Source organism: Scatophagus argus, chromosome 24 (assembly GCF_020382885.2).
Source record: "Scatophagus argus isolate fScaArg1 chromosome 24, fScaArg1.pri, whole genome shotgun sequence".
Lineage (NCBI taxonomy): Eukaryota > Metazoa > Chordata > Actinopteri > Scatophagidae > Scatophagus > Scatophagus argus.
In genome coordinates, this window is record NC_058516.1 from 39,157 (window position 1) to 50,988 (window position 11,832).

Below are 11,832 nucleotides of genomic sequence, written 5' to 3' on the forward strand. Positions count from 1 at the left end.
AGTCATAAAAATGGTTTGTTACACATTTGTGGTTTTCACAGTAAAAAAAAAAAAATCAAACTTTTTCCCACTCAGATTTTATATTTTTTGTGTGATTTTAGGTCCAGTGTGTTAATACAGCATTGTCAAAATGAAAAAAAACAAAAAAAACAGTAAAGTCACACTTGTGAGGTTGTGAAAAAGGTTCCCAAACAAGGCAAGGTAAACTATTTTTAAGGTGAAATATAAAGGTAAAACCAAAAGTAGTCAAAAATGGACAATTGTACACGACTCCATGTCCGTGTCCTTTAACTCACACATAACACACATTTCAAAGACTGCATTCTTTCTCTAACCCCCGAATGGAATTTAAAATTCTTCCCCTCACATATAAAACCGGAGCCAGAAGGATTTGCTCAAGGAATGAAGTCATCTCAAGGAAATTCAATCGAAAGCAACTGGACTTAGTTATTTGTCTTTGAAGTCGTTTCACCTCTCATCCAAGAGGCTTCATCAGTTCATGCTCGCTTGACTAGGCTGGGACTAGTCCAACTAGCTGGTGTGGAGACCCAGGTATTTAACCTCTGTGGAGGCATTCACATGGCCAGTGGTGTCATAGGCTCGTTTAGTGTCCCATTGTGCCAAACGACAGTCGTTGAGACACAGTCGTTGGGGATGGTGAAGTTGGTTTCGACTTCGTTACTGCTCGATTGTGTTATAACGACAGTCGTTAGAGCCACATGGGGTCCTTTGTGAATGGCAGTGGTTCTTAGAGGCTAAGTTGTTGAATCTCCTGGGAAGAGATGAAAGGGCAGCATTGTAAATTGGAGATAGGTGGTGTCACAGACCTCCTCCTCTGTTGAGAGACGGTTTTTCTAATTTCACACAGATGGCTTCTTTTACTCCTCTTTCAAACCATCTATCCTCTCTGTCCAAGATGTGAACATTGTTGTCCTCAAAGGAGTGAGCTTTCTCCTTCAGGTGTAGGTAAACGGCGGAATCTAGGCCTGAGGAGTTGGGCATCCTCTGCCGATACATGCACTTGTGTAGTGGTTGTTTAGTCCTAGTCAAGCGAGCATGAACTGATGAAGCCTCTTGGATGAGAGGTGAAACGTCTTCAAAGACAAATAACTAAGACCAGTTGCTTTCGATTGATTTTCCTTGAGATAACCATGACCTGGATGAATGAGAATATTCACAGGCTCAAGGAATGAAGATTTCACAGAAGCTATTCAAACCGAATTCAAGGCATTAAAACAAAGAGGGTACTCTTGAATGTTTTTGAGAAATTCACTCATAACATTCTTACAGAACAAAAGGCAGGTTTCAAACTCTTTCACCATTCTTTTACCATTCATCTCAACATTTTCATCAATCAGTGTGCAACTAAACAGATTGGTTTTTGTTGAACAATATGTTCACAGATTTTTACAAAACACATTCTTACCAATATACAACGTTCAGCCTACAAGAGGAACCAAAATATTAAGGACTTCTTAATCCGTAAACCAAATTGGCAAATTAACAGAATTAAATGCTATAGTTTCTAGAAATACTTTCATCCACTAAGGTGGGTAAGAAACAATAAGACGTTTCAAATTCACGGGATTAAATACATTCAAAGTTCAAACCTCTTAAGCAGTGCTTGTCTTATCAAATGAAAAGTTTTTGCCAAAAAAATATGTGGAAGAGACTAAAAATACAATTTAAATCAGGCTTAGTCAACATAGATATAACATTAAAAATTGAAAGGAAACATACACACACACATTGTCCAACACTTTTTCAACAATGATTTGTGTCACCTTAAGGTTTCATGTCTTGAGCACAATTGGTTTTGGTCAACAAAACGACACAAAACAGCTGAAATATGCTGGGTTAAATACCAAGTATTCTGGGGTCTCAATGACTAGAAGGCAGTGCTGACTCAAGCCAGAGAAGGACCGTGCCTAACCCAAGCAGGTTATTCTGTAACCCTGGACTGGGATCTTTTTCAGTCCCCTAACCCTAATCTTTGGAATAAAAAATGCAACAGAATTAGAAATCTTTAAATTCCTGATTAAAATTAGTCACACAGCTGCTGCAAAGCTATGCATTCAGGCATAGCTTCTGCTCATTTTGCTCACTCTATTTTCCAGCAAGTCACTAAAACTGCAGCACCATCTCCTGGCTAAATAGCATACCTGCATATTCATCACTACATCCATAACAACACCACAGTAACCTCTCTGTCACTCATATTTATCGCTATACTCTTACCCTGACTCAGTCATGGTCAACTTCTTAAATGCTCTATGGGCAAACATACCTGAAAAGATTTCTGGGAGGGTTTCAGATCCTGCTGGCGCTCCTATCTTCCGTAACCTTTTGACATAGAACAGAATAAAGGAAATTTTTGAATTAAATAGGAAACTGAAACTCACCGTCACCAGATGTCTTTCAAACAAATAGGTTTGCTTTTCTTAACAAAGTGTCATCAAGAAATGCTGTCAATTGACATGTGGCCTAAATGTGTCCAACCTCCACATATTGACCTGTTGTTTAAACTCACATTCTGTTGAAAATGTTATCTTCAATCTATATTACTATTGTTCAAATTATTATTGATGTGTTTCTTTCACTTTTCCATTGATTGTATAAATTGGTACACTTCACACAAATGGTAGTGTGCTAATGTTGAAAAAAAAATAACCTTTGTCACTCTTCCTTTTCAATAGTGATTCATCATTTGCAGATATGGAGTTTACACCTGTATCATCAAGTCATTCTTGAGGATCTGCAGCCTTGTTGACAGTTTGCAGCAATCAATAACAAATACAATGCAATTGACTTAGTTTTAATTTTTGCTTAGAGGTTTAGAGTTTTGGTGTCCAGACCTCTTACATTACAGGTGTGTTTGATACACCTGCTCCACCCTCCTCCACCTGATCATGCTGTCAGAGCTTTGACCTCCCTAACATAAAGACAGCAAGACACACACATATCTGTATTGCCCCCTGAAGCTTACAAGAACCAGCATTAGCTAAATGCTTAAATTTAAATTTCTTCTCCTCAAATATAAAGCCTTGAACGGTCAGGCACCATCATATCTTAAAGAGTTGATAGTTCCCTATTATCCCACCAGAGCTTTACGGCCCCAAGAGGCAGAGTTACCTGTGGTTCCTAGGGTCTTCAAAAGAAGATCGGGAACCAGAGCCTTTAGTTATCATGGTCCACTACTGTGGAAGTATCTTCCAGTTTCAGTCCAGGAGGCGGACACCCTCTCTACATTTAAGAGTAGACTTAAAACTTTCCTTTTTGATAAACTGGTTAGACTGGTTTAGGCTGGCCCCTAGTTATGCTGCTATAGACTTAGACTGCCGGGGGTCCTCCCACAATGCACTGAGCTTCTCTCTCCTCCTCTAACTCTCCTTTTGCACACATTTATGTCCCATTGATGCATGTTTCTAACTCAACTTCTTCCCTGGAGTCCTTGTGCTTTTGGACCTTCTGCTGCAGTTCGGCTTGAAACCTACTGCAATTACTACTGTTTGGTCATAATTTATTTTTATTCTTTTACTACTCTGTACAGCTACTACCATTACTATTGTTACTACTATTGCTATCATAATCACCATACTTCATTCTGTATACTTCATTATCATTATCTACAACTTTTGTTGTGAATTGGCACTATATAAATAAACTGAATTATTCAATTCAGTTTATTTATATAATGGCAATGAAGCTGAGAACCTGCAGGAGAGTGTAAGATTGTTCACGTGCACAGTCATGTACTCACACTACATTACTCGTAGTTCATCTGGCCTCTAATCAAACACCATGTCCTTCAAACATTTTGTCTGTCGCCTTTTTACTTATTTCCACAGTCATAGAGCAATGTTCAGGCTCCAGAACATGCCACACATTTCCATTCTTGTCTTATGTGAAGCTTCCACAAAAGTTAAGCATTTTTGGTCAACACAATCACCAAAAAACAAACTGAACTGGATGAGCACATGAACTTCACATTATCCGTCTGCTCTGACCCTAAACACTGCATTGACACTAACTGCTTGACCTGCAGTTCCGTTTTATGGATTTAATTATGAACAGTGTCATAAAGACCATTCTACTGGGCAGCTCTTCGTGTCTGACATCTCAATTTTTTAAAATCCACATAAAGTTTGTCTAAATCAGTTCAGCACACACGACTCACGATGTTTGATACAAGGTGAACTTCTGATAAAACATTAAAACAAATCTTTTATATGCAATACTTACATTTAATCCAACAGCACCTTCAGTTGGTGAAAAAAAAAAAACTTTTGTTGCATTCTTTCAGCCACAAAAATTAAAGAGAAAACAGAACGACATTCCACCTGGTGGTATCCTCTCCATGGGCATCTGCACCGCCCACTGTCAATTAACGCCAGACACCCATGAAAACATTCCAAATAAATTAAATAAAACAAATAATAAAAACAAAATCTTATTAAACCTGCAACTGATGTAAACTGTTAAAACATAAAAAATGTTGTGTCTTAAGTGCATAGGTATTTATCACTTAAGTACTGAGTACATAATCTGCCCAAAAAGTTAAAATTAATCAGAAATTATGACCTTCAAAAACACAAAAGAAAGTAAATACAACTGGAACTCAACAATTTTAAGTTAGCAGAAATTCCATTCAAAAAGTTTTCACTAATCAATTCAATTAATGAATTTGAATTTTCAAATTTACAGTGACCTCTATTACTTACAAAAAAACCAAGCCATGATGTGGTGGTGACTCACCGCAGTGACAGACACACATGCATGCACGCACACACACCCACCTGTGGTTTCAATTTCACACTAATTCCATCTTCTGTGAGCAGAATGTCTGTTGAATGATTCTCTGAAAACACAGTGGAGACCACGACCGTCAGTTAAATGATGGTAGACATTCCTGCAGCCAGCAGACCAGCCAGGAAGCAGCTTTCAGAGGAGCCTTTCATTGTGATCAGCACACCTGTTCAGTGATCAGGTTGTTTACTCACCATACTGATATGCCACACCTGTCAGGTGGGTGAATTATGTCGGCAGAGAATAAGAGCTCACTTGCCACATTTGACCAAACTAATCCTTAATTAATTCTTATTGCTTTTGTGTGAATAAAAAAGTGAAGTTGAAAAGCTGAAGTCAGCCAGCCTCAATCAGCAGCTACAATCAAAATGTGTTTTCTATTATTGCAAAAAATCTTCACAGAAATTAAACAGTCTAGATTATTTTTACACAGCAAAACAGACTTAACCCTAGAACACTAACGTTAAAATTAGTAACACCATCACTAACGTTGGGTATATTTTACCCGATATAATATCTTGGATAAAATACAGTTTATCACACCAGCGTTCATCATGCCATATAGGACACACAGTGGCCACCTCTTGGTTTTTCTTTCACAGCTGTACTGAGCACACATTTGGTCGAAAGTATCAACACATCCCTTCATTTGGTTGTAAAATTCGATCACTTCAAAATTGTGTGGGTGAAAATCACCCGACGTTAGTGTTCTAGGGTTAAGAGGGACCAAATATGCAGTTGTGGCTTAGTAGGACAGGAGACATAAGAAAACAGTAAACACTGAAGTGTTTATGTCAGCATTCTGACTTCCATATAAAAACACTGGCACATTTCAGCTCACTGATTGGTTATACATTCAGCATTCAAACAAAAATACAAGAAACAGAAAACAGCTGATCAGCAGGTCACCTGGTGATCAGCTGATCACGGCTGCCCTGATTTTATGATCAATCTGTGGCTGCGGTCAGTGAACAAACAACAGCCTTTTCCTTGACCTACACAGAAAATGACTTGGAGTTCACCTGTAACCCTGTAATGAAACAGGCTGTCAATGTCACAAGATGATGTTTTGTTTTTATAAACAGTAAAATGGTGTCACAATTTAAATGTCATGAACAATGAATCATAGGTTAAAGGAGACAAGCAAGGAAGACCCGAAGCACCTTTCGTTTGCCTTTAGAGAGCTCGAACAGCTCGTAGGACAGCTGCTACGTCAGTACTTCAGGGTCACTTCACTCAGTCAGAAACCTTTCTGCAGAAAAAAAGACTATTTGACCACAACCAGTCAGGGAGTGCAAGTACATTTCCCAGAATGCATGAGTCATAATAGCCAGATCTCAGCTGCATTCTAAACCACCTGCTTTTCCTTTTTTACTTTAAGTACATACAGCAGCTTCCTCTGCAGACTGTACACCATTGCATGCACTTTGCATATGAAGACATGAAGTAAAAACACAAAGTATGTCATCAGGAACATGGCTGAGGAGTCTGTGTTCTCTCTGGAAGACTCAGTCAGTGTCGTGAATCTTCCACTGTGTGAGAGGTTGAGCGTCAGAAAAACATGCTGACTTTCATACTGCAAAATGCAGCCAGACGCAGTAGGATGGTCCTGGTATGTTAGCCATACTGCATTCAAATACTGTGTACTGGGATTTAACAAATCCTTTTCTGTAACACTTAACAGTATGGCAGCGTGGGCACCACGACCACAATGACTACCAGCTAAAACTGAATAACACATGAAGCTTTCCTCTGCTACTAAACTTAATAAGGCTGGACATTATGTGTGAGGTTGCCATGGTAACAATGGTACAATCAGAAGATACTGCTGATTTTGTTTGACAGCATGCAGTTAAAGTGAGCTAGTTTTCACATTTCAGTCCGTCTTGGACAGGAGTTCAAAGGTCTGCCGGTTTACATTCAGACCTCAGCAAGTCGATGGCTGCTGGCAGAGCCTCAGTTACAAACACCGAGGTTTCTGCTCTTAACGATCCAGATCCTCAACTCGGTTTCCTCCATTGTTTTCCTTCTCCTGCTCCTTCTCTTCCTTCTGCTTAATCTTTTCTCTGTCCTCATCCTCATTTTCCTTTCCTTTCTCCTGCTGCTCCTTCTTCCTCCCTGTCTCCTGCTCCCTCACTACACCCTGGTTCTTCAAGTCCTGAAAGAGCTCAGTGAAGAAGTGAGGGTCGACATTGATTCGCAGCATGTCAGCACTCAACCGGTTGATCAGTTCCAGCGCTCGTTCCCAGAATGCATCACGACTGGGCTCCACCAGAAACGGTTTGAGGGGATACGAGATCTCATTGCCCAAGTAGGAGTAACCCAGGTAGAGACAGGTGAGGAAGGTGGCATGGAGCTCCTGCTCAGAAGATGTGTCCTCATCCACAGCCTCTCTGCACAGCAGGTACACAAAGACGAGACTGGCAGGACTGATGAAGCACTGGTCCTGCAAGGGGACAGGACAACTAGTACTACAGGGAGAAGAGTACTAGTACTACAGAGAAAGGACAGAAGAGAACAACTCCTCACAAAGAGAGAAAAAAAACAAGATAGAAAATGAGTACTGATATTGTGAAGTCACATTTTAAATTTATTTACATGAATTCCGCAGAAACTTTAGTCCAAAGTGTCACAGAGTTAATGTCTTCAAGATCATCGGATTTTTTCACACATGAACTTTAAAAATGTAAAGAATAATCTTGAAGGCTGTAAGGATTATGTGGTTTACAGCCAGTGTGGAAAACAAGCAATTCTGCTGTCCTGACATGACTGGAGAGCACATCCATCCCCATTTGGGTAAGAAAAATCATCTGGACCCTGAAGGAGACACAGATAAAGAGTTCTGGGGACTGCATGCATTTGTCTGGTTTTAGTAACAAAACACTGACCTGCCAACCCTGAACCAACAGTGCTCTGTCGACGTTCCTGAACCACACAACGATCTGATTGGACGACAGATCCTTCAGTTTGACACAACGACGGCACAGAAAGTCAGAGAGACAACGGAGAAGCTCACCTGTGGATGCCTGCATAGGAGACAAGAAAAAAGAGACGAGGAGAAAGGAGAGGAGAATACGACCATGACATTTAGCATTGGATGCATCATATTATTATAGAGAGTATTCAGAAGTCCTGAAAGTATGAGTTTGAATACTGCAACTGATACACTAATACTGAGATGCTTCATGTGACCTCAGGAAGTTAAGTTATTGCAGTTTGGCATCTAATTTCACTCCATCCTAATATAACCTCACTATCAGTCAGAGACGAGTACTACTTTTGAAATGAATTCCTAACATTATGTTCACAATGGCCTGAAACACTGATAAAGAACTGATTAAAGAATTTCCCCTCGGGGATAAATAAAGGAATTCTGATTCTGAGTCTGATAACTGCAGTATGAAACTCCTATAGTTAGGGCGGGCCTAGGCCGGCCCCCAGTTATGCTGCTGTAGGCTCAGACTGCCGGGAATCTCCCATGATGCACTGAGCTTCTCTCTCCTCTAGCTCTCCTTCTGCACACATTTATGTCCCATTAATGCATATCACTAACTCAACTTCTTCCCTGGGGTCCTTATGCTTTCTCGTCTCGCAGGTTCCCATGGATCGTGGTTGGACCTCCTGTTGTGGTCCTGCTCGAAACTCGATTACTACTGTTTAGTAATAATCTATTTTAACTATTACTACTCTGCTGCAGCTGCTACCATTATCACTGTTACTAATAATAATCATCACAGTACCTCCTGTATACTTCATTATCTACAGTTCAAATATTTCTAGTATTATTACTGCTGCTATGCATCTCTGCTTGTGTGCTCCTTCTCTCACCCCCCTCCCCCCTCTCCCTCTCTCTCTCACTTCTGTTCTCTCAAAACCCAACTGGTCAAGGCAGATGGCCGCCCATCTTGAGCCGGGGTCTGCTCCGAGGTTTCTGCCTTCTAAAAGGCAATTTTTCCTCTCTACTGTCACCAAGTGCTTGCTCAAGGGGGAATGTTGGGCTCTCTGTATTACAATTTAATTAAAGAGTTTGGTCTAGACCTGCTCTAATTGGAAAGTGTCATGAGATAACTTTTGTTGTGAATTGGCGCTATATAAATAAACTGAATTGAACTGAAATAAATAAACTGTCAGCTTCACAGTGGGATGTTGAGTTGGCTGACGTTTACCTGCTCACCCACAGCTCGAAATTTATCTGTAACTTCACACAGTTTCACCCTGTTTTTATTTACCATACTTCAATCATCTTTGTTCTTCCTGCCAGGAGCCTTGAAAACATCAGCTCATCCTGAACTTGGCCCTCACAACACATGGCTGCTGGACCACTAGCCATCGATCATTCAGACTCTCCACCTTCAGATCCCATCTGAAACTTTTAAACTGACACACGGTCCCATCCTGACTGCTGCAGGTAACCTTGCGTTAAGGATTGTACTGATGTTGATGTCACTGTGTTTATTTGTTATTGGACATCACAGTCCAGTTTTACTCTATTTTATACAAAGCCACTTGTTTTTAAATAGGGGGCTCGTGTGCTGTGAATTATTATCATTATTATTGTTTTATTATCCTGTCATCTGCTTTCTGTTAACCCTGAGAGGAGTTCATCAAGCCAGCGGTGGAAGAAACATTGAAAAAACTCAAAGGTGTTTGATCATGAGGGTGATCTGTCTGTCTGTCTGTCTGATCACATGAACAGCAGTGGGTGGTTTATACTACCACTACTGCAGTATGTGATGTAGAATTTCTAAACTCTGATCAATGAACACTGAAAATAAAATACATCAAATTATGAATATGAGAAAATAATTAGTCATGTCAGTGGGCCTCCACTGCCTGCAGTTTAAACGTGAGGCAGGTGTGAAGAGCAGACGGTACAGCACTGAAAGCACAACTGACAAAACAGAAAAATACATCAAATCAAAATAATTTTAAATACAACTTAAACAGAAAATTGTAGTTTGGTTGGTGGAATTTGAAGTCAAAACTAAAGAAACTGCATCTTTAAATGTTTTACCGACATGAACGTGACAACCGAAAAGTCATCACTATCATCGTCATTATGAACGAGGCGAGTTCATATCACAACGATCGTCTCACAGACTGTTAAAACGATTCAAATCTGTTTTGATGTTGATGCTTATCAGTCGTCGTTACACTTGACGAAGTCCCAGATTGTGTTAATAAAACATTACTATTAATAAGTTAATGTCACCGGCGGTCGGAAGCCTTTTTTTTTAAAAAAACCTTTACATGACCGACTCGCACACCCACCTGCACCACCACCCTCCGCGGTGAGAGGACCACGTCCGGTCGGCCCTGGTTTTGGCTTTGCTCTGGCACTGTGGGCACAGGTACCGCGATAGGTCCGTGTCTGTGTGCGGCCTTCGGCGCTCTGTGGCGGGTGTCTGTGGTCACCTGCTCCCGCTGTACCTGCCCGGGCTCGGACACCGCAGGCTTCACCTTCTTCCCGCCCTTCCTCTTGGCTTGTGCAGCTACGAGGCGTTTTTTCCAGCTGAGCGCCTGCAGCAGCACCGGATGCCGCTTCTTCTTGTTCTTCTTCTTCCCGTCCTTCTTCTCCTCCTCTTCCTCCTCTCGCGGCTCCAGAGGCTTCTGCACCGCGACCTCCGCGGGCTTCTCCGGCCCTCCACGAGCCGCAGACTTCCGCGAGCCCGGAGACAGAGACATCATCGTTCCCATGACGACAACCGGGACCGCCCGGGACGAGCCTCTCTGCAGTACCGGAGGAGCTTGTCTGCCTGTCTGTCTGTCCGGTCCGACCCTTAAAACCTTAAAGATAACAAGTCATCGAAAATCTGTCGGCAGCTCCATCACTGTCCTATAGCCTGTCTGTCTGCTTCAGTGTGCCTCTACTTGTTTCTTTCTCTCTCTACCTGTCTCTCCGTCTGTGTGTGACGCAGCCTGGTGGTCTGAATCAGAGGGGGAGGGGCTCCTGCTCAGACTCTGTCCACGGTCCTGAAACAGGTCAGAGCTGGGGAGGTGCTGAAAGCATCATCTTTACCACCATCATCAACATCACAATTATTATTATTTTTATCTATGAACCGTTGTGTTCACAGCTACAACAAACACATGAATCCATGTAGCACGAACGCACATACAGTCTGACCTTACCCACAATGCACCTCTCTGGACAAGGATGTGTTGTTGTAGGCTGGAGGAGGACCAGACAGAAGGAACTGAGAGGAGGTTTGGTTCACATCTTTCCGACGTCCTCTGCGTTTAGCTGCGAGCCTTTAGGTGTCAGCAACAAACTGATGGTTCTTCTGTCTGACTGACTCTGGATCAGTCCTCAGAAAATAAAAACTTTAAACCTCATTGATTCATTTGATCTCTTTTGTCCTGAGCTGTTTGGTCTCATATTATTAGTACTGAACTCAGATTGGACTATTGTATTATAGTCTGCCGCACTCACACTATAAAGTATATACAGTATAAATACTGCATCCTCTGTGCTTTACTGAAGAACACTTTACTGAAATGTTTTATGGCAGCTGATCCAGAATCAGATTATACACACCTTTCTTGCTGTCAGTTTGTGTCTCTTTCCTTGTGTGTGTGTTTGTGTGTGATGGGGGCGGAGCCTGTGGCAGCAGAAGGCTCATTGTCTGAGGAGGCAGAGAGGGAGAGAGGGAGGAGGGAGGGTCGAGCGACTTAGACAAAGACTGCAGCTGCGTGAAAGAGAGAGAGAGACAAAGAGGAGGGAGGCCGACTCGCTTTCTTTCTTCATGTGGGGGAAGAGAGGGGGAGGATTAACCGGCTGATCTGCGACACATACACATTTCATATGAACACGAACACACACACACACACACAACGACACAGTATCAGAGCTTCATCTGGATCATCATCATCATCAGCAGCAGCAGCAGCATCGGCGGCGGCAGCAGCAGCAGCAGCAGCAGCAAAGAAGGGAGACAAAGAAACTCAGACAGACAGAGAGAAAGACCGGACGTGGAAGAGGACAGTCCTCACTGTCTGACACGAGACAGGAGCAGAGAGGGACAG

General features: G+C 41.9%; 1 protein-coding gene across 6 annotated transcripts; it reads right to left on the reverse strand.

Moving 5' to 3' along the window:
* Window positions 1-5,580: 5,580 nt before the first annotated feature.
* On the reverse strand, window positions 5,581-11,642 carry LOC124055685 (cyclin-dependent kinase 5 activator 2-like). 6 transcript variants are annotated; one of them, XM_046382732.1, is made up of 5 exons: window positions 10,939-11,642; window positions 10,698-10,779; window positions 10,078-10,593; window positions 7,695-7,832; window positions 5,581-7,252 (listed from the first exon to the last, which is right to left on the reverse strand). In XM_046382732.1, the coding sequence occupies exons 3-5, from the start codon at window positions 10,501-10,503 to the stop codon at window positions 6,791-6,793; spliced, it is 1,026 nt and encodes a 341-aa protein (XP_046238688.1). In that variant the 5' UTR covers window positions 10,504-10,593; window positions 10,698-10,779; window positions 10,939-11,642; the 3' UTR covers window positions 5,581-6,790. The 6 variants fall into 6 exon arrangements, with proteins under 6 accessions (XP_046238688.1, XP_046238687.1, XP_046238683.1 ...); XM_046382731.1 differs by having other exon boundaries at window positions 10,698-10,795; XM_046382727.1 differs by having other exon boundaries at window positions 10,698-10,806.
* Window positions 11,643-11,832: the final 190 nt, after the last annotated feature.

Excerpts from the sequence above, each read along its gene's own strand:
- LOC124055685 (XM_046382732.1), bottom strand. The coding sequence starts at position 10,503 with ATGGGAACGATGATGTCTCTGTCTCCGGGCTCGCGGAAGTCTGCGGCT. Across the intron at positions 7,833-10,077 it reads CGCGGAGGGTGGTGGTGCAG|GCATCCACAGGTGAGCTTCT; the intron begins GTGGGTGTGCGA and ends TCTCCTATGCAG. Across the intron at positions 7,253-7,694 it reads TGTTGGTTCAGGGTTGGCAG|GACCAGTGCTTCATCAGTCC; the intron begins GTCAGTGTTTTG and ends GTCCCCTTGCAG.